General features: G+C 33.6%; 1 protein-coding gene across 6 annotated transcripts in view; it reads left to right on the top strand.

Moving 5' to 3' along the window:
• CSMD3 (CUB and Sushi multiple domains 3) overlaps positions 1-21,678 on the top strand; it is a 1,287,556-nt gene extending 1,265,878 nt beyond the window's left edge. For 3 of the 6 annotated variants that reach the window (XM_031650138.1, XM_031650135.1, XM_031650137.1), the window contains 6 exons: positions 2,467-2,532; positions 7,180-7,338; positions 10,053-10,165; positions 12,941-13,028; positions 15,695-15,830; positions 19,661-19,820. In XM_031650138.1, coding sequence (XP_031505998.1) covers positions 2,467-2,532; positions 7,180-7,338; positions 10,053-10,165; positions 12,941-13,028; positions 15,695-15,830; positions 19,661-19,820 — 722 coding nt within the window. Of the gene's footprint in view, positions 1-2,466; positions 2,533-7,179; positions 7,339-10,052; positions 10,166-12,940; positions 13,029-15,694; positions 15,831-19,660 lie in introns of all 6 variants that reach the window. The other 3 variants (XM_021942876.2, XM_031650139.1, XM_031650136.1) reach the window with 2 other exon arrangements.
• The last annotated feature ends 1,051 nt before the right edge of the window (positions 21,679-22,729 follow it).

The raw sequence follows: 22,729 nt of genomic DNA, 5'->3' as shown, positions 1-22,729 counted from the left end.
AAAGCTTTTTTCCCATGCAAATGTTACTTCTTGCCTTTATTCTATCTTCAAGTTTTCTCTTCAAGGTAGGTATATTATTTTTCTAGGGCTTTCATAACAAAGTACCATAAGCTGGCTAGCTTAACACGATAGGAATTTATTCTTTTGCAATTCTAAAGTCCAGAAGTCCAAAATTAAGGTGTCAGCAGGGCCTTGTGCCCTCTGTGAGCTCTAAGCAGAAACCATTCCTTGCCTCTTCCGATTTTCTTATAGCTTCTGACAATCCTGGGTTTTCATTGACTCCTCACCTTACTCCAATTTCTACCCCATTTCAACATGGCCTTCTTTTCTGTGTATCTTTGTGTGGCCTCTCCTCTTCTTATAAGGATACCAGTTCTTGTATTTAGGGCCCATCCTAAATTCAGGATTATTTTATCCCAAGATCTCTAGTTAATTACATTTGCAAAGGCCTTCATTCCAAATAAGGTCATAGAGATACCAGGTGAACATAAATTATGTGGGTACACTCTTCATTAGAGTAGGGAAAATTGCTACCATAATGCCTAGGTTACTCTGCCAGAGTATCCCTAGTAGAAAGAGTCCTTCCCAAAGTTTGGTCAGGAAAGCACTATCTGGGATTCTGTTTGCCACAATTTTGAATGAAGCCCATCACCAAATCCATTACTCAGCCTGGATTCTATGGTACTAATATTTGGACCAGATGTGAGTGAAGTGTCTACCCTATTGCTGCTCGGTCAGGACAATTTCCATTTAGAAAAGGGTTATATTGCCAGAAGAAGGAGTAAAGGAAGTTTTTCCAGTGTTTTTGGTAAGGTCATCAACAAAATCCATTTCCTTATATCCAAAAAATCCTATTTGTAAAGCCTTCTAATTTTTTATCTAATGCAGCTGTCGTAAATGACGATTACTTTCTTTTATTTGAAGTGTTTTCATTCTCTTTACCAGAACATTCCTCTGCTATTATTCTTTCTATTTTTCTTTTTCTTTTCTTTCTTTCTTTTTTTTTTTTTTTTAATGATTGAAATCCCTGTAGTAGGAGAAGACCTTATTCTTTGGTTTGTTTGCTTGTCATTATCTGCTTCCACTCGCCTGTCCTCCTATCTACCCCTCTTCAACTAGAATATAATCTCATAAGAGACTTTACTCAAAGTTTTTACAACTGTAATTTTAACACAAATCAGTACCTTACATGTGAAAAGCATTCAATAAATATTTGTTGAATGAGTAAATGTTTTACTTCCTCCTAATTCTGGGTATCCATTCTCTATTTCCTTTATAAACTGATTGTTTTCTACTTGTGATTTTCTAAAGATGCAGTGCTCAGCCATCTCGTTTTCATCTTGTATTCACTTTTAGGTGATGTCATTCAAGCCAATGGCTTCAATAGCAGTCCTTATGTAGATTACTTACAAATTAATATTTCTAGCTTATTTATCTTATTTTAGCTTCACTCTTACATATTCAGTTGTTTGCTTGATATCTCTACTGGAATTCTTCAGTGGCATTTCAATACTCAATACATGCAAAACTAAACTCATCAATTTCTTTTCTCCCTATAGTTTCCCTTTGGTATTCCCTACCTCAGTGATATTACCATCCTATAGTTACACATGAGATCTAGTAAATTCCTTTGATATTTTCCTATCCTTCTGAATCACCACAATTTCAATAGCTTTAACATCTATTACCCTTTTTGGTTTATTGTCACTACTACCATACTCTCAGCATTATCTCTATTGGGACTACTGCAGTATCTCTTAACTTCTCTAGCCATATCTGTACTTGCTCCTTTCCAAAGTTTTCTTTATTTCACAACCAGAGCAATGTTTGCCCAAATCACATCCTTTTACAGTCTTTTAAGACATTACATTGTTCTTAGGATACCTTGTTTACAAGGCGTTCATGTCATAGCTCCTATAATATTCCAGTCACTTCTACATCCTACATGATTTATTTAGTTTTGGACTACTTTTGGTTTTGGTTTAAAACCTTGAAGATTTCACCTTTGAGTCTATGCAATTTCTAATGACATCTTTAATTATCTCAACAAACTTTGATTTTTAAATGTAAACCCTACCCAAATAGTTTTTGCCTTCTGTCAACAAGAACGACCCTCAGCTCTCAGCTTCCATGTTGGAGGTAACTGTCTCCACTTTGGCTTATGCCTTTAAAAGAAGAAATAACATCCCAAGATGATAAAGCAACACAAATCTGCCCCTTGTGCCAATAGACTGTAATGGGAATAATTACTGAAATCAACAGTTACATAATGAGTATTGAGTAGGGTACTGAGATGTTGTGATGAATGGGATATTTTAGAGAAAACTATCTACATGAAATGTCAGATAATAAAATGGACAGTGCATCACATTGTGTGTGTGTGTGTGTTTTTGTGTGTGTGTGTGTGCACATGTGTATGTAATTAATTACATCAACTTTTGTAAACACCTTTATTTCTTTTCATAGCTGGTTCTAAAATATTGGTGAAAGATCCCAGACCTGCACTGGGAACACCCAGCCCAAAGCTAAGTGGTTAGTAATGTCATTTGTTTTTCTAGAATTCATTATTTCTAAAAATGGTCTACTGTTTTCTTGGCATAGTAGCTGTGTATTTAAAAAACATATTTAAGTATAAAAACTATGACTGTCTTGAATTTGATAATTCACAAGATGTTCAATTTAAAGCAATGTAATACAGTGACATGTTAATATTACAAAAGTGTTGTTCATAGTTCTGTCTGCTAAAAATATTGAAATTTTCCTTGAAGAGTATCTGTAAATGACTATAGCATAATGACAATACTTTCATTTAAAATATAAAAATAAAAATAAGGTCTTATTTAAAATTTTTAAATGTATATGTTTTAAAAAGGATTCAAATACACTTGGTATGAGAATAAAGATCAGTAACTTCTAGGACTTGACCAGTTTATTTTCACTTATTTGATTTAAAAAGCCAACTAGAAAACCTAGTACAATCAATACAAACATAAACTTTAAAGCCCTACAATCTTGATGTAATTCCCATCTTATACACTCTCTTACATGTGACCTTGGAAAAAATTATTTTATATATCTGAGTCTCCATATATTTTCTATACAAAATAAATAATAATTAAATAATTATATAATAAGCTTCATGCAAATGAAGTGCAAAGTGCTTAGCCCATAGAAAGGGCTCAATATATGAGTTGCTTTGTATTAGTCTGTTTTCACACTCCAGATAAAGACATACCCAAGATTAGGCAATTTAAAAAGAAAGAGGTTTAAGTGGACTCAGTTCCACGTGACTGGGGAAGCCTCACAATCATGGAGGAAGGCAAGTAGGAGCAAGTCCTGTCTTACGTGGATGGGGGCAGGCAAAGAGATAATGAGGAAGATGCAAAAGCAGCAACCCCTGATAAAACCACCAGATCTTGTGAGACTTATCTACTACCACGAGAACAGTATCCATGATTCAATTATCTCCCACCAGATTCCTCCCACAACATGTGGGAATTATGAGAGTACAATTCAAGTTGAGATTTGGGTCCAACACAGAGCCGGACCGTATCATTCTTATTCAGTATTTGTATTTTTTATGTGATACTATTAAAAAGCTGCCAGTAAAATAAGAGCTTAATATCTTATCTTAACCTTGGAAACAGATTTCTCTCAGTTGTATTGGGCCAAGAACTACATTAGGATCTAATTTTAGTTGGGTTTAGAAGTGCTCCATGTACATACTATACAACTGGAGGGACCATAAAGTTCTGCGATTTACACTGATACATTCAACACTTATTGAAAACATGCAGAATGCCATTGAGGAAATCAAAGAATACATAAAAGTAAGGCAGAGTTTGTTTGCAACGGAGTCAGAAAACCATAATTGTTCATCAATGCCCCCAATTTTCTAAGGGCAAGCTTGATTTGGGACCAGCTGGAAGCTCTGAATAGTAGCTCCAGCACATCAAATCTGTAAAGAACTGCTCATATATTAAATAATAAATAAAATTAAACAAATTTTAAAACAAAGTTAGTCTTCATAGCTCATATCTGACCAGGATGCAATTAAAGTTCAATAAGAAAATATGTAATTTAAAAAAATTCATGTATGTTTGGAAATTCAGAGCACAATTAGTACTAATAATTTGTGAATTAAAGAAGACATTAACACAGAAAATATATTAGAATTTAATTATTTTGAAAAATTTAAGTATCAAAGCTTGAGGGCTATTAGAAAAGGAAAGTTAAGAGGGAAATTTGTGCCTTAAATCCTTACATTATTGGCCGGGCGCGGTGGCTCATGCCTGTAATCCCAACACTTTGGGAGGCCGAGGCGGGCGGATCACGAGGTCAGGAGATCGAGACCATCCTGGCTAATATGGTGAAACCTGTCTCTACTAAAAATACAAAAAAAAAAAAAAAAAAAAAATTAGCCGGGAACATTGGCGGGCGCCTGTAGTCCCAGCTACTCGGAAGGCTGAGGCAGGAGAATGGTGTGAACCCGGGAGGCGGAGCTTGCAGTGAGCGGAGATCATGCCACTGCCCTCCAGCCTGGGTGACAGAGCGAGACTCTGTCTCAAAAAAAAAAAAAAAAATTCCTTACATTATTGAAGAAAAAAGCCTCATAATTAATTAGTTGTGTCCCTTTAAGAGAACATTAAGACTATAACAGTAACAGGGCAGAAATCATATAATAATAAAAAACAAGCAACCACCCAAAACAATAGAAGAATCTCAACAGAACCAAATGCCCTTCTTTTTAGAAACAAAGTAGAAAAATTTCTGGTAAAAATAATATAATAAAGAAAATGTGAGCATAACTACATAGATTAATGAAATTCAAAACATATTAAGGGAAAACTGTCAATAACTATCAACATTTAAAAACATTTACACAAAACAGACAAATTACTAGAACACTACATCTTACTAGAACTAACTAATAAAAGAATATGTGAATAATTTTATAACAAATAAAGAACTGGTTAAAATTATTTCCACAAAGAAAATGAGGTCTATGTGGCTCTACTGGTAAGTTTCACCACATTTTAAAGGAACAGAATGGATCTTTCAAGTTTTATAAAATCTCTTCTAGACAATAAAATTCATTCTCTAGGCTCAACATATCTCTAATAACTCGGATAAAGATATTATAAAGGCGAAAAAATTCCGGTCCATTTGACTCAGGATTATAGATGAGAAAATCTTACATAAAATCTTAGCAAATCAAATTCAACATTGTAGTAATGATAATCCACGTGAAAAGGAAAACTTCAGCTAAATTAAATTTAAAGGAGTTTAATTGAGCAATGAACAATTTGTGAATCAAGCAGACCCCAGAATCACAGCAGATTCAGAGAGACTCCAGGGTGCCTCGTGGTCAGAACAAATTTTTAGACAAAGAAAAGGAAGTGTACAGAAATCAGAAGGGAGGGACAGAAACAACTGGATTGCTTACAGTTCTGTGTTTGCCTTATTTGAACACATTTTGAACACTCATCAGTGTATGAATAGTGGAAGTACAGCTGCTGGGATTGGCCAAGGCTCAGCTATTGTTTCAGGTGCATATTCCTAAATTAGGTTTTCAATCTTGTGTGCCTATTAAGTTAGGTTGCAGTTCATCTACAAGGACTCAGATATAGAACTATGGAGTCCTTCTCAGGCCATATTTAGTTTACTTTAACACCCACAAGAACCAATTTGGATTCATCATAGCTATGCAGGGATATTTTAGTTTTAAATAATCCTTAAAAGTAATGTATTACATTAAGAGATTAGTGCAAAAAATTATAATTGCAATATTTGCAAATAAAGTATTTGATAAAATTTGACACCTATTTATAATTTTTAAAAATTATTAATAAATTCTAAATCTTAGTAAAATTATTTATAAAAATTATATGGCAAATAGCATGTTATGTGAGAAAACCTTCAGCAGTATTTCATTTAAAATCATGAATAAGACACAGTGATTACATTACTCCAAAGTAATAAGAATGGAAGCTGGCAATGGTATCAAAGTAAGGAGCTATATTGCTTATAAATTATCATGGAAATAAAAAGTTGTTACTGAAATATTCAGTAGAAACTCAACTCTTAGGGTATTTTTATGCTGATCCGTCACAGTGGTTTTGCTTTCTTGATTTAATAGAATTCAGGGAATACACAGCTTGTAACAGAAATCCCTATGATCTGACTGGTAAGAAGCATGATACATGCATATATCAGATGAAAAATCATCGATAACTTGTTAGACAAATTAAAAAAAATACTTTTTTCCTAAATCCACTTCATTCACTCATTCATCTAAAGAAGCCTGGGCCCCTTGAATACCTGATTTCTAGGGATGTGCTATGCCGTGAGGTATAGGATTAATGCAGCTTCTCTTAGCTGCTGCCCAGAAGCTGTGTAGACTTTGACATAACTAATTTATATAACTCTAAATTACATAAATAATTTATATAAATACAATAAGTCTTTTTGGCTAGTATCTAAAATAGTGTTTTTTCTTTAGATGAAAATTTTATGAGCTTTAGAATGTTCTTTGATTCTACCACACTATATCTCTCACCCTGGAGAGTCCAATAATACTAGTGACAATTTCTAAAAATACCTGTATACTTCAAAGCTGTCAATATGATAGAGCCCTGTTCTTCTTCAGGAGCATCTGTTATTAGAAGAACTAAACTCAGTATTCTATAAGGGGGAACACAGAAGCACTGTCTGGTGATAATTTTGCAGGACCTTTCTGCAAAGGCGGAGTTTAACTCTTTGCTATTCCTCTTAAAAATCTATTCCCACTGCTAGAAAAAAAGCAGACCTCTTGGGACTTGTGTATAGTTTTACTGCCATGGTGCTGTGTAATTATTTTATTTTCCTTCAGAAAGAAATGTATAAAAGACCAAATATAAGTGAAGTTTATATTTACCTGGGTTCTAAAAATAAACCTAATGTCTTTAACTGGTGTTTTCTATTTCTCTCTTATCGATAACATATGAACAAATCTAGATTATTACAATGTTGATTTATTCTAAAAAATGGAAACACTTTTATATGAAGAATTAATTTTGTAACACATTCAACATTATTGTATATTTAGCAATACATCATTATTCAATAAACTAATACTCTAATGCTTATATTTATATGGCATTGTACAATTAATGTGTAGTATATTTAATCTATTCACAGTTCCCGATGATGTATTTGCCCAAAATTATATATGGAAAGGCTCTTACAATTTCAAAGGAAGGAAACAACCCATGACCTTGACGGTTACTAGTTTCAATGCTTCCACTGGGAGAGTTAACGCAACACTGAGCAATAGCAACATGGAGCTGCTACTTTCAGGTATCGCAATACAAACAGCAATGAAATATACCTTCATGCCTTTATTTCTATTATGATTTCATCATTTTTATTAACACTTTTTATATGGTTAAATGTTTATTTTTATACATTTGCTTTTGATGACATTCATATTCACTCAGAACCAAGGTTTTCTGGTTTTTGGATTGATGAATGAATATTACTACAGAAATATAAAACTAGTTTTAAAATAAGTTCCTTCAATAATTTTTGGTAGCTAGAATTAGATGTCATATATTAGATCATAACTTTTAATTTAGGTATGAATACAACTACATCTTTCTCTATTCTCATAAAACCACAGAGAACAAATCAGTGATTTCTCAACTATTCTGTGGCCACAAAACTATTTCTTCAAATGACCATATTTAGATGGATATCTAGTATTTAAGACAAATAAAGATAGAGCTATACTTGTTTAAATAGGCATAAGGGAACCAAAGCCTGGTCAATCTCCTTAAGTTTCTGTTTTCTCTGTCCAGTACACACATCTCTCATTATCTTTGATTGCACTGGTTTTCCTAACACTCAGATATTCTCTCAAAAGTCACCTCCTCAAGCAATACTCCCAGAGAGCTGACCTAAAGGAACCTTTGTATTAAAAATGCTGTCAGACATATTCTTAGTTTTAGGCAGCCTTACCTTGTTTTTTTCTTTTCAATATTTGAAATTATATTTGTTATATTTATTATTTATTATGCGTCTATATTCTAACAATATAAAATAAATTCTAAGAAAGTTCTTTGCCTTCCAACTTAATATTGTATTCCCAGAGGCTAGCAGAACATCTGAGACAAAATAGGCCTCAATAAATATTTTCAAATTAATGCGTTTGAATTATAATTGCTCTCATTTTTCAAAATGAGGCACTATGATATTTGATATTGCAAATATGAAATATATACTGTAAAATTCTTGTCTATATATATAATCCATATAAATATTAATAATGATATAATTTGTGCTGTAAGAAATGGAAAATAAAATTATATTCATTGATTTTATAAGTTTTAGAAGAAAATATATTGAGTGTCATTCTTATTATTGATTGATCCTCCATTAAACACAAAGTAAAAATATTAGAATTTAATATGTAGTATAATTTTAAAAATACATATAATTACATTATATTAATAGAAAGAAACTTTAAATGAATGAAACATTCATTTAAATACATTTCAATTGTGGCTCATGCTTTATTTAACTTTTATGTGTTAAAAAATTTTTCTTTATTTTCTATAAAAGAGCCCAAAATAAATGTATACTTATTCTAATCTAGATGGACGAGTTTTCTATATATATGGAAAGACAAATAATTAGATTAATTTGCTTTCACTTACTGTCTCCATATAAACCAATTGTAGCGATTTTTCAGCAATATTATTATCGATTACTTTTATGTCTTCCGCCTATTGATTATGATTTACCTTAGGCCACGATCTATGTCTCATTGTCTTTTCATACCCTCCATATTATGGTGCCCTATTACATAGGTGAACAATTAAGTTAGAATCAACGAATACAGTCAAGTTTTAAACAACGGTTAATCAGATATTTTTCTGAGATCCTATTTTCTATTATTTCCCTAAACATGTTTGCACTCCAGCTTATTGCTACCCTTAGAACACTTACTGTGTAAAAATCATTGTATATATTTTTGCTTCTCTTTCTTTCTTATGCCATTGCTTGTATTTATCTTCCCAAATTAAAAATCCTACTTTATTTTTAAGAACCAGTTGAAATACTTTTTTTTTTTTTTTTGAGATGGGATCTTGCTCTGTCACCCAGTCTGGAGTGCAGTGGTGCCATCTCGGCTCACTGCAACCTCTGGCTCCTGGGCTCAAGCCATCCTCCCACCTCAGCCTCCTGAGCAGCTGGGACTACAGGTGCATGCCACCATGGCTGGCTAATTAAATTTTTTTTTTTTTTTTTTTTTTTTTTTTTTAAGATGGGGTTTTGCCGTGTTGCTTAGGCTGGTCTGGAACTCCTAAGCTCATACTTTTGGACTTAAGCGATCCGTCCGCTTTGGCTTCCAAAAGTGCTGGCATTACAGGTATGAGCCACCGTGCTTGGCCCTCCAGTGCTTTTCCTTAATAACTATTCCTTGATCCTTCCAGTGTGAAATGATCTCTCTCTGGCTTTTAATTTATCACATTCTCTCATGTGTTTTATTTAGCTGTTTACCTTACTTATACCTCCTTATACCTCCTACTTTGTTGGAAATTATTAAAAATAGGAACAACATATATTCCTATATGCTGCTGTAACTCAAGCAGCACCTAGAATACTCTTTTCACAGAGTTGTCACCTAATTTATTATTAAGGAAAATATCAGGAATTTTAGCACTGGATTTGTATGCTTGAAAATTTCAGAATCTGATTGTGGGAAGAAATCATTTTGTTTTGAATATCACGGGATGATGTTATTAAGAACACTAGTGCTTAATTGTGATAGTATAGGTAATTTAAGCCCCACAATTAAGAAATAAGTTGAGGATTTCAGAAGACAGATAAATCAATGTATATTACACGATTTGCAAAGAGCATTATAGGTTAAGCCATCTTTGACTTGCCCTTGTTTTATTTCTTCTTTTATTACATATCTTTACATAATCTATTTAAGGAATGATAGATAATAAAATGAAGTATAACTATTTACAAAGTTAAGTAGACTAAAGTGTCCTTGCATTTTACAGGGGTATATAAAAGCCAGGAAGCTCGCCTAATGTTACGCATATATCTTATTAAAGTACCTGCTCATGCTTCTGTGAAAAAAATGAAGGAAGAAAATTGGGCAATGGATGGCTTTGTAAGTATAGTTATTTCAACATCTGCTGCTGATTTTAATGATAAATTTATAGCTTGTTCAGGAAACGAGAGTTTTCTAAATTTAGCTAATTATGAATACATACACATACATATATATTAGTAAATATAAATATTTAGTATTCTAAAGTACGAGCCTAGGAATACTGGATTCTGATGTGCTTTGCTTACTTTTTTCGTGTGTTTATGGTGTGGGGAGTGGGTGTATGCATGTGTGTGTGGGGGGGGTGTATGTGTGTGTGGGAGGGGTATGGGTGGATGTGGGTGTGTGTATGTGTGTGTGTGCTGATCTGCATTTAGTTTTTCACTGATTTCATCAAATATATTCCATCTACAGTCAACACTATGATAAATGAATCTGGATAAAATATAATTCAATCTTTGGAACACTACTACTTAAGGAATATGCAACATATTTAGAAAGTACATCAGAAAATTAAATATTCCTGTTATATTGAAGCATGAATTTAGGCTATTTTATAAAGTCCATGAAAAGGAACTTATGTGAGCTGCTTCCTGTGGGGAGAGAGTTACTGTAGCTTCACTATGGAGTCACTTCTTCTATTAAGTGATTTATGTGAGTGGAGTTTTAAGATTGACAGTGGAAAACACAAGGGCCAGGAGTCTTTGCTGAAGAGTCAGCATGAGAGATCTGACTGTATCCTCTCAAGTGCCAAGCCTTTTTTTTGTAAGGAAAACTTAATGGTAAAGAAGATACTGTAGTGAGTCATAGGCTACTATGTAGTAGCCTTCCATAAGTTTCAATAAGCCTTCAATAAGTTCAAGAAACCTACTATCTAGTAGGCTTCAATAAGTTTGGTTCCTGAGGAAAAAAAACGTTCATCCTATTTCTGCATTCTGTATTCATGGAGTTGGGAACTAACTCAAATCTTCAATGCACTCAGATTGTTTAATTGTATTATTTTATGTAGGAAACAAAATGAATTGATTCCTTAAGATATTAGAGTTTGAGCTTCTCCTTAGAAGTACTTTATTTTTTAAGGTGGCCACACCCAGAGTATAATGTCTGATAATAAAGAATAAATCACTTGTTGTGAAATGTCAGACTTCCAGGGGTGGTTTGGTATCCTTTGCTTTTTAGAGTGAGGATTCAAGATTTTTACAACTTTTATAATAACATTCATGACTTAGGTAACTAATTGCCATTAATTAACACAAACTTCAGGATACATCACTTTACTACTTAGTAGTAGGAATTGCTGAAATGTAACATTTCCTATTTTACTTATGAGATCAAATTACATTATGCATAGAAAGTACTTTTTAAATATAATATTTTATACAAATGCAAGGCGCATGTAGTATTTAGCATTGGCAACATTAGACATAGCCATGAAGCCTCTGGGTCAAACAATAATAAGTATGTAGTTATTTGTCATTTGTAATGGGTTAGCTGTGGAGGCACTACTTGAGGCTGTGGTATTAAGTCCAGGTCTTCATGTCTCATCATCTCATTTTGGCGCAGCGTCTGAAAGGGCACTTGCTGCCTAGAGCGTGTACTTCTCTTGTCAGAAGTCCAAAACTCTTAGAGGAGCAAGTGGTTCTGAAATAAGCTGGGATTCTGAAATAAGCTCAAATCCATTGACTTATGCCTTTTTCTTGCAGCTCAATGTAGACATAACTCAGGTATCCTACAATTCACCCACTTAAAAATGTGCAATTCAGTGGTGTTTAGTATATGCACGCATATATGTAACTCCCATCATAGCTGATTTTAAAATACTTTCTTTTTTGGGGGGGGGGAAGAGTCTAACTCTGTTGCCCAGGCTGGAGTGCACTGGCATGATCTCGGCTCACTACAACCTCCACCTCCCAGGTTCAAGCGATTCTCCTGCCTCAGCCTCCTGAGTAGCTGGGATTACAGGCACACACCACCACCTCTGGCTAATTTTTGTAATTTTAGTAGAGATGGGGGTTTCACCATGTTGGCTAGGCTGCTCTCAAACTCCTGACCTCAAGTGATTCGCCCGCCCTGGCCTCCCAAAGTGTTGGAATTACAGGCATGAGCCACCTCTCCCAGACTAGAATACTTTCTTCATGTTATAAAGAAACTCCACAGCCTTTAGCTATCAATCCCTGCCTTACATTCTCAAACCAGCTCTAAGTAACCACTAATCTATTTTCTGTCTGTATAGATTTCCGTGTTCTGACTTTCATATGAATGGAATCATATAATATGTGGCCTTTTGTGGCTGGCTTCTTCCACTTGGTGTGATGGAAAGTATGGCTCTTAAGGCCTAGGCTTGCAACTGAACTATTGTCAATCCCAACCCCACGCTCCAGAGGCCCAAGCAAGTCACAGGACCAAGCCCCAATTCAATGAGATAGGGAGTAAACTCTTCTCATGAAGATTGGGGGAGCGGGGTGTGGAACTGTAATAGAATTTACAAAGTACAGTATTTTTATGTTTTAATTTTTAAATGATCATTGTATTTCATCATCTCATTGCTTTTTATTGACAGCAGGTGTCTTAACCTCTAAGAAATCTATAACTATATCATACATTAATAACCAGTCTATTTTTTGTATATCATAATTATTTCAAATTAGAAAATTTACTTTTGCTTTTAATGATGGAAAATTTGCACAATGTGCTATGTTTTGCAAAGGAGGAAAATATAGAAGAAAGGAACTTGTGATAATATTCATTTCAGAAAAAAATTGTGTATTTATTAAGGCTGGGAAAACATAGCTATGGCCAGTATTCAAATATATTTGGTTCTTTAAATATTTTTAGGTTTCTGCGGAGCCTGATGGAGCTACTTACGTATTTCAAGGATTTATTCAAGGCAAAGATTATGGACAATTTGGCCTACAAAGACTGGGTAATTTATTCATTTTGATTTTCATGAACTTCTGTTATTATTCCAGACATCATAAAAAAAAAAAAAAAAGACTGGATTCTGTACATTAGGCACACTTACTACATTGTAAATTCTGCACTGCCAGGACTATGCATTGTTTCTTTGAAAACCCTTTTAAATAATGACATTCTTCAAAATATCGGATCTTTATGTACCAACTCTGTACAGTGTTTAGATTTTCATGATATTTCTAATAAATATGACAAACTGACTTGCCTTTAAGCACATAAAAAGGAGAAAAAGTGATGTAGATGAAAAAAGAAAATATTAAACTGTAAATTATGTTATCATATCTCATGAGAACTGTGCTACTTTTCTTCAGTTTGAATATTGTCACAGTTTTCACTCCTCTGAAAATGCAGTGACACTTTCAGAAACTCATACGGTCTGGAACGAGAAAATAACTTTGAGGAATGGGCCCCTTTTGGGGACTTGGTGCTCTTCAAATATGTAAATTTTCTGCAATGGGAAGCAAAGAACTTTGTCATTTTTATTTCCAACTCTTCTATATATATGTAAACCTTTAATGGTCTTGCAAGAATGTGTTTATACACATAGCTTTTGGTGTATAATTATCCTAAGGTCTACTGTCTCCCATTATTTATACTGTGACTGGGATACACTAAGAATAAATTCAGGCTCTAAAAATTATTATTTGACATTTATCTTTTAAGAAATTAACTTTTTTTTTGATACAGAGTCATGCTCTTATCACCCAGGCTGGAGTGCAATGACGCAGTCTTGGCTCACTGCAACCTCTGCCTCCCTGATTCAAGGGGATCTCCTGTTTCAGCCTCCCAAGTTGCTGGGATTACAGGTCACCATGCACACCACCATGGCAGCTGGAATTAGCCACCATGACTGGCTATGTATTTTTAGTAGAGACAGGGTTTCACCATGTTGGCCAGGTGGGTCTCAAACTCCGGACGTCAGGTGATCTGCCCTCTGGCCTCTCAAAGTGCTGGAATTACAGGCATGAGCTACCACGCCTGGCCAAAAATGAACTTTTTTAAAATTTTGAACTTTTACATAGCTGTACTACGTCACAGGAAAAATAAGGTGAAAACTAAGATATTAATTTTCCTTAACCTCGACAAAGGTGAGGTTTAGTTAAATGTAACTGTTTATCAAAAAGATAAATTAGCTTTCTCTACATGAAAAATAATAAGGTGCCATTTACATCACATCCTGCCTGTGTTCGTCTTAAAAACAGGATGAAACACTCATTAACATAGTGCATTTACACAGTTGTGTAATTTAGTGCTGAATATTTTCATGTAATATTCTCCAAAGTGTCTCAAACACTACAAGTCTGAAGCAGAACCCATAACAAAGGAACTACTTCCTTTTGAGAAAGAACTGCTAGCTATTTCCTTTTCCCTCATTCCTGTGCAAATGTGTCGATAAACGCAGCTTTTCTCATTTCCTAATTCTGCGGATGCCATCAGCATTTACTGAGCTTCAAGTAGAATACTTGTAATCCTGTGTCTTTTTGCCTCTTACATCCACCTAAACAAGTTCTGTTAATTTTCATTAAGAAATCTTCCTCAAATCTATTGTCTCATGCACTTCCTAGCTTCCTAGTGCTCTAGCTTAAATTTTAATTCCTTTTTTTTTTTAATCTCGATTGTCACTACAATTTTCTAACTACACCTGATTCCAGTTTGTATTCCCTGAAGTCCATCCTACTACAGTCATGTTCTAAACCTCATGTCATATCACTGGGTCTTTTGTTTCTAAACACCTTCAGTTGTTCCTCACGGAGGTGGATAGTAACTCGGGCCAGGCGCCATCGCTCATGCCTGAAATCCCAACACTTTGGGAAGCTAAGGCAAGTGGAACTCAAGAAGCTAACTTGAGTTCAGGAGTTCAAGATCAGCATGGGCAACATGGTGAAACCCCATGTCTACAAAAAATACAAAAGTTAGCCAGGTGTGATTGCATGTGCCTGCAGTCCCAGCTACTTGGGAGGCTGAGACAGGAAGATCGCTTGAGCGAGGGAGGTGGAGGCTGCAGTCAGCCATGAACACTCCAATGCACTGCAGCCTGGGTGACAAAGTGAGACGGTTTCTCAAGAAAAAAAAAAAGAAAAAAAGAAAAAAAAGTTTGGGTTCGTCAGAATGATATTTATTCCCTTTTATAGTCTAGCCATAGTTTATTGTTTTAATCTCCCACTCCTATCTCATGTCAGTGCTTGTCACATCCACTACCTAAGTCACTTACCTTCCCACTTCTAGGCTTATGATGATTTTTCAAGTCAATGTTGTATATCCTCCAGAATTACTTCTTTCCTTTCTAAAACACATTGACCGTTAATTCATGCTTGATATATACACTTATTAGTATCTCCATACGTCTTCCCACTGTTGTATAAACTCCTTAGTTCAGGGACTCTGCTTATTTTTCAGTCTCTACCCTTTCCTGGAAAAACATATCTTCTACATAAAAGGCATTGTCCAAACATATGTGAAAATGAGTTGAAGGAGTTTCATGAATTATTTTTGTTTACTATGTGATTTCCAGGTAGATATCTTGAGAATGGAAGAAATTAATTGATTCATGGGAGTAGAAATTAATTATGATAAAAGAGTTGATTTTGTATTTATAATTTATTTTTTATTTTGTAGGACTGAATATGTCAGAAGGTTTAAATTCTTCAAATCAACCTCATGGTACAAATAGTAGTTCTGTGGCCATTGCTATTCTTGTGCCTTTTTTTGCACTTATATTTGCAGGATTTGGATTTTATCTTTATAAACAAAGGTAAGCTCATTGATTTTTAGCTACAAAATGTTTCCCAAATCTATTTTTCATATTATTTCTGCTGCTGTAGCTCAAATCTTAATTTCAGATTTTTTTCTGTGTTGTTGAAATCTCTGTGTGCTAACTATTGCTATAGTCATTGAAAAACTTATTTCCCCTAACCACTCCTGCAACACTACATACAAGGTAACAAAAGTGCTCTTTTAAATTGCACAAGTATTCAGTGTAACCTTTCTTTTGCCTGTCAATTTCCTGACGTGGACCTAATTATAGAAGTTATTTCTACATTATCTATAATGAGACTTTAGAGACAGAAAATCTAGGTTAAAGTTTAAATTGAAGAGGTAATATCTACTGCCAGATACATTTAGAAAACTAGGAAGAAGCTTGTGTTCAAACCTCTTAGTTCACATAAAAACACTAACTGATTTTACCCAGGCAGACAGATGGCAAAATCCTCTAATCTACTCATTCATCTTCTGTTGCTTTTTGGTGAATTGTAATTAATATATTTGTGATAGATCTAATACATAGCTGTACATATTATTAGTAGATCCTGTTCTCTCAGTCCATTACAAATCCTGGTGAGTGCTTTACTACGTACCACTATTTGGGACACTCCCTTATTAAGAGAAAATATGTGGGTAGCCAGATAATTAAATGACTATAACCTAAATGCCTTTCCTCCAAAATTGATTTTTTTTTTTTTTTTTTTTTTTTGAGACGGAGTCTCGCTCTGTTGCCCAGGATGGAGTGCAGTAGCACAATCTCAGCTCACTGCAAGCTCCACCTCCCAGGTTCACACCATTCTCCTGCCTCAGCCTCCCAAGTAGCTGGGACTGCAGGCACATGCAATCACACCTGGCTAACTTTTGTATTTTTTGTAGAGATAGGGTTTCATCTTGTTAGCCAGGATGGTCTCAATGTCCTGACCTCGGGATCCGCCTGCCTCAGCCTCCCAAAGTGCTGGGATTACAGGTGTGAGCCACCGCAAAATTGATATTTTCATTTGGGATCATTCTGCAACATCTAAGAATGATTTATTTAGTATTATATAAATGCGTACTGAAAGTGAATTACCAGCTACTTAGGTCTAGCCAATATCAGATTTTATTGATAGATAAAGAATAATCACTAAATTTATTTATAGGACAACCTATGTCAACTTTTTAAAAATTGTGGTAAAATAGATATGACATAAACTTCACCATTTTAACCATTTTAAAGACCACGATTCAGTGGCATTTAGTGCATTTGCAGTCCCATACAACCGTCGTTACTGTATATTTCCAAAATATTTTGGAACCCCCAAAATGCCAAAGGGAAACTGTACTCATTAAGTTTTCACTCCTCACTCCTCTCACCCAGTTGCAGGTAACTACAAATCTGTTTGCTTGTTCTGCATATATTTTACATAAATGGAATCATACAATATGTGACATTTTGTTTCTGGCTTCTTAAACTTAGCAAAATGTTTTCCAATTTTATCCATGTTATAGCATGCATCAGTAATTCATTCTCTTATATGGCTAAATCATATTCCATTGTATGGATGAATGTGTCCATTCATCAGTTGATGGACATTTGAGTTATTTCTACCTTTTGACTACTGTGAATAGTGCTGCTGTACACATTTGTGTATAAGTTTTTGTTTGAACACTTATTTTCAGTTCTTTTTGGTATATACCCAGGAATGAAATTACGGGAATATGTGGCAATTCAATGTTTAATTTACTGAGTAACCGTCAAGCTGTTCTACACAGCAGTGGCACGATTTTCCACTACTGTCGACAATGGATAAAGGTTTTGCTTTGTCCAGAGCCTAACCAACACTTGTTATTTTCTGGGTTTTGGGGGCTTTTGTTTGTCTTTTGTTTTTCATTATAGCCATCCCACTGTATGTGAAGCTTTATCTCATTGTGGTTTTGATTTCCATTTTCATAATTATAAGTGATGTTGAGCATTTTTATGTGCTTGTTGGCCCTTTGTCTATCTTTGTTGAAATGCCTATTCAAGCAGTTTGTTCATATATAACTTGGGTTGTTCGTCTTATTTGATTGTAAGAATTCTCTCTATATATAGACACTAGACCCTTATCAGATATATGTTTTGCAAACGTTTTCTCCCTTTCCATGGGTTGTATTTTCACTGTCTTGAGAGTGTTCTTTGATGTACAAAAGTTTTCCATTTGATGAAGTTAAATTTATTTTTTTTCCTCTTACCTGTACTTTTGATGTTAAATCCAAGAAACCATTGCCAAATTCAAGGCCATGTGTTTTTCCTAAGAGTTTTATTGATTTAGCTCTTGTGTTTAGGGCTTTGATTCATTTTGAGTTAAATTTTATTCATGGTGTGAAGTTTTAAATCTTGATGATATTTTCCTTCAAGTTGTTGTTGAATATTAAGAAAGGGCAATTATTTTGTATCTTCATGATTATTACCTAATTAGAAGGCAATGATGTTGCTTTTGGTTTTTATTTTAGATCTAGTTTTGAAAAAAAATGTGATCCAGTAGAATTGTAGTATTAGACACACCTAGTAAGAGCAAGTTATTAGCTTTCTCCCAATAACCTAAGGTAGTTTCTTTTATAATTATTGTCATAGAAATCACCTAATATTTTGGAAATATAGATAAATTCAGAAAATGCATTAGTGACAGTAAAATAATATAACGGCATTACAAATTACAATAAAATTAATAGTTGAAATTTGATTGTTCAGTATAAACAACACCAGAGTTGAGAAACGAATTTATTTTAAGACATATCCATTTTAGGAATTAGGCCCCAGAAGCAAATAGCAGCAAGTCTGTCTGTCTTCCATTACAAATGTGAGCAAGTTATATATGCTTTGTGGGAAAGATAAACAAGATTAGCATTAGTCAAAGGTGGAAGAAATAAAGAAATGAATCAGAATTTCAAGACCAGCATCCTCAACCAACTAACCCAGAATTCATGTGTCTGGTTAACTTAGTGTCAGTAATCTTTTAGAAACTATTTTCACTACTTGAGTATGAGTGTAGCCATTTCTTCTTTGACTTTTTGAATTTGCATACTTTAATGTGTACCATTTAAAAAATAAAATTGAGTGTTCATGTTTTGGGATACTCCAAAGTACCTTTCCAAATTAAGCCTCAGCATTAATTGTGTACTTTTCAGGGAATCTCCTCTTTTTAGTGTGGAAGCGACTTTTAATTCAAGTTTCAGATTAAATTTTACCTCCTAAAACATACTTTTTTCTATTACCTTTCCTAAAGTGGCTTCCAGTTACTTTTCATATTAACCATTTTCCTTTTCATCATCATAATTCTCATTAGCTACTATTTTTGGTTTTATTTATTTTAATTTATTCTTGTTTTCTATCACTACAGTGTGAACTCCCTGAAAGTAAAGACTAGTCTTTTAAAAAAAAATTATATACCCAATGCCTAGAATCATGACTGGTGTGTAATAGATGTTCAGTAAATATTTGATGAACAAATAAATAGCAATGAGACTTAAATCCATCATCATTATTTATACCATAAATGATAAGTCATAATAATTCCTAATTTTGTAGTAAAAAAATTTATTATAGCCATCATATCATTTATTTATATTTATGTTAATAATATTGATGCTGTATATAAATATGTATTATATGTAAAATTAAAAGTCACTCAAGTTTTTAAAGTAACAAGGAAATTGTTCAAGATTGACTTACTGTGTTTATGATGTCTCAATATTTTTTTAAGTTACATTATTTGCTAATGCTGTACATTACGTTTGAGCTGTAGTCTGGTATTTCTGTAAGAAACTTAACACATAGCTAATCAATGTTCTCATCAACAGGACTGCACCTAAAACACAGTATACAGGATGTTCAGTTCATGAAAATAACAATGGCCAAGCAGCTTTTGAAAATCCCATGTATGACACCAACACGAAGTCAGTGGAAGGGAAGGCAGTACGATTTGATCCCAACTTGAACACGGTTTGCACAATGGTATAACGAGGCAACCTTTGCCTTCTTCAGAAGCTTGGAAATCGACACACAAAACAGTGCACATTTAGTTCACTGCTAAAAAAAAATTAAAGCACACTTTTCAGGACTTGCTGGGTCACCTTTTCCTGAGGAATGATACAGAAGAGTGTTTTTTCATAAACTGGACCATAATTCTTCATGTTTACCATGGAGAGTTTTACAGAAATTTGGCTGCACTCTGAGAGTGCTTACTCACAGTTTATTTGCTTTTTTTAAAAAGGAGATTATTCTAAAACATAAACTTATTTGCATATATTGGAGGAGCATCCACTATCAGTATTTCTGTGCTTTATAAACTATATTAGAGGGACTGGGTTTAAAAAAAAAAAAAAAGATATAGGGTAGAAATAAGAGCTATACTTACAAGAGTCAATAGATCACTGACTTCTCTTTAACTGTCCTGAGCTACATCATGCCCACAAATCTGTCTTTCGTACCACTCTATCTGCCATTCATTCTTGTTAATTGAGGCATTGTTTTCCTTATTTAAGATTGAGTTATGACTTTAAATGTTTACGAGCTAATTTATGTCTCAGAAGAAATAAGGTTGCCCATTCCAATTTGAATCTTTCTGTTTTTTATTCTTTAGTATCGTATTGCTCTTCTTCTTTTAGACTGGTTGTCATAGTTTCTGCAAATGGCAAGTTCATTGTGCTACTCTCCTGATTTCCCCATTATGGAGTAACCAGTATTATTCAGTGAGCTATGGGGTAGTGTTTAACTCCATGCTTCAATATGTTTTTTTCCTATTTATTTTTATTATTTTTTAATCCCAAATGTGATAGTAGCTTCAAGATGTTTTGTCACCCAAAAACCATTTGGCTGGCAAAAATTGTCTAGAAAGATTATTATTTTGCAGTTATCTGAGACACCAAACTTACCAGCCTTCATTTTACAATATTTTTGAAAGACCAAATAAAATGTCCTAATAATCTACTCTATTTATATCTACATTTCCTTCCAGTTGAGTCTTCAAATTTACTGTTATTTTGACACTTTTAACTTTCATTTAACAATGGATTAGAAAAACATTTTGGTCTAGCCATTAAACATAATGACTGAAAAAAATTGTTATTATAAATCACCAATATAAATTTATTGCCTAAAATTGTGGACTTATCATATTTTTATATACTTTTAAATTTCCATACCTTTATTCTTAAACACCAAGTTTCAGATACAACAGGTTTCTTTCAATGTCAAATTAAGATATGTATTTGTAAGTTATTGGTGGCTCATTTAAACTGTATCATACAGCAATGCCAGCATTTTTATTTAATAGGTCATTGTCTTCCTTTTATAGCATGTTTTACTTCATTGAATGAAATCATGTACCCAGTGTTAACTCTTTGTTGTTGTCCCTTTCAAATATGGATAACTCTGTGAACAGTCTCGACTTTTTGTATCATGAGACAGAGTGCCTAAGAGAAACCCTTGCACCTGGGAGCGCTGCTTGGATCTATCTCTACAACATTTAGTGAATTTCTTGTAAACCACTTTGAGATACATTGTTTTGGAAATTCATACAATTTTCTCAACATTGTACTCTACTGGCAGGATGCAGTTTTAAATTTTATGCCATCAGTTATTTATTCTTGTTTATTCAAATGACTGCAATAACAATGATTCATTCATTAATGTTAAGGCTAATACATTTAAGATCTTGTTTAAACAATGTTTCTTCTGCAACTGGCTACTCCTCTTATATTAATGCATACACTTTTGTAAAGAAGTATATTTTTATGAAAAGAAACTTTGTAAAAGTATGATGTAAATTTTCAGTGCAATGTAAACAAAATAAAAATGGATAATTGCTTTTGTAAAATGTGTTTTTTCTTCCCCAAAATAAACTGCAACTGTTCAGGTTAGTAAAAGAAATGAACAGCGCACATTCATTTGTTGTTTTTAAAAGTTCCCAAACTGCATATTCTATACATTTAGTTAGCAACATAATGAAATATGAGCGTTTTTCTTCTTTAAATTCCATACTTCCTCAATTATGACACTTTTGGGAAAATTGATTCTAAGTAAATACAGTAGTAACATAAGAACTTCATCTTATGTTGAATGAGTGGTTTGCTAGAAAAAGAACAAGAATCCCATCTTAGAAGTTTCCTTAAATGCTAATATTTAACAGTACGGTCTAAATTTAGTTACATCTGATGATTTCTAATATGTCTGTAGTATATTTTCATATAGATATGTTATACTCTTTAGAAATGAACTCAAAACTTTTTGAATAGATTAAACTGATACTCAAAAACAAATACATTTTTGTCAGGATGGAGGATTTCCACAAATAAATGGACCGTGTAAAAATCTGTATTCAAGAAACTTATTAAGTTTCTATAAATTCAAATTACAAGTTACTAAGTTAAATTTTGTTAGATAACTCTTTTTTTACAAAACACAGTGTCTTTATATTTTCAGAGCCTCAAACTCCAGACTGTATAGTCTATCTCTGTTTATTACACTTTAGCTTTAGAAAAGTATGGTTCTTGATAGAATTGTAGTTTCTTTTTTAACTTTGTTACCTCCATCTTTCACTCATTTCACATCTATAATTTCACTTGTTGTTCTTCATCTTTTTTTTATTCTACTTTGTGTTTTTACTTTTCCTTTTTCTTCCACTTTTTATTTTCTCTCTTCTGCTGTTTTTCTTTCTTTTTTTATTATTATACTTTAAATTCTGGGATGTATGTGCAGGTTTGTTACATAGGTATACATGTGCCATGGTGGTTTGCTGCACCCATCAACCTGTCATCCACATTAGGTATTTCTCCTAATGCTATCCCTCTCCTAACCCCTCAGCCCTTGACAGGTCCCAGTGTGTGATGTTCCCCTCCCTATGCCCATATGTTCTCATTGTTCAACAC

The sequence above is a fragment of the Papio anubis genome, chromosome 8 (genome assembly GCF_008728515.1).
Source record: "Papio anubis isolate 15944 chromosome 8, Panubis1.0, whole genome shotgun sequence".
Lineage (NCBI taxonomy): Eukaryota > Metazoa > Chordata > Mammalia > Primates > Cercopithecidae > Papio > Papio anubis.
Note: the sequence above shows the minus strand (reverse complement) of the source record. Positions and strands in the feature narration are given on the sequence as shown.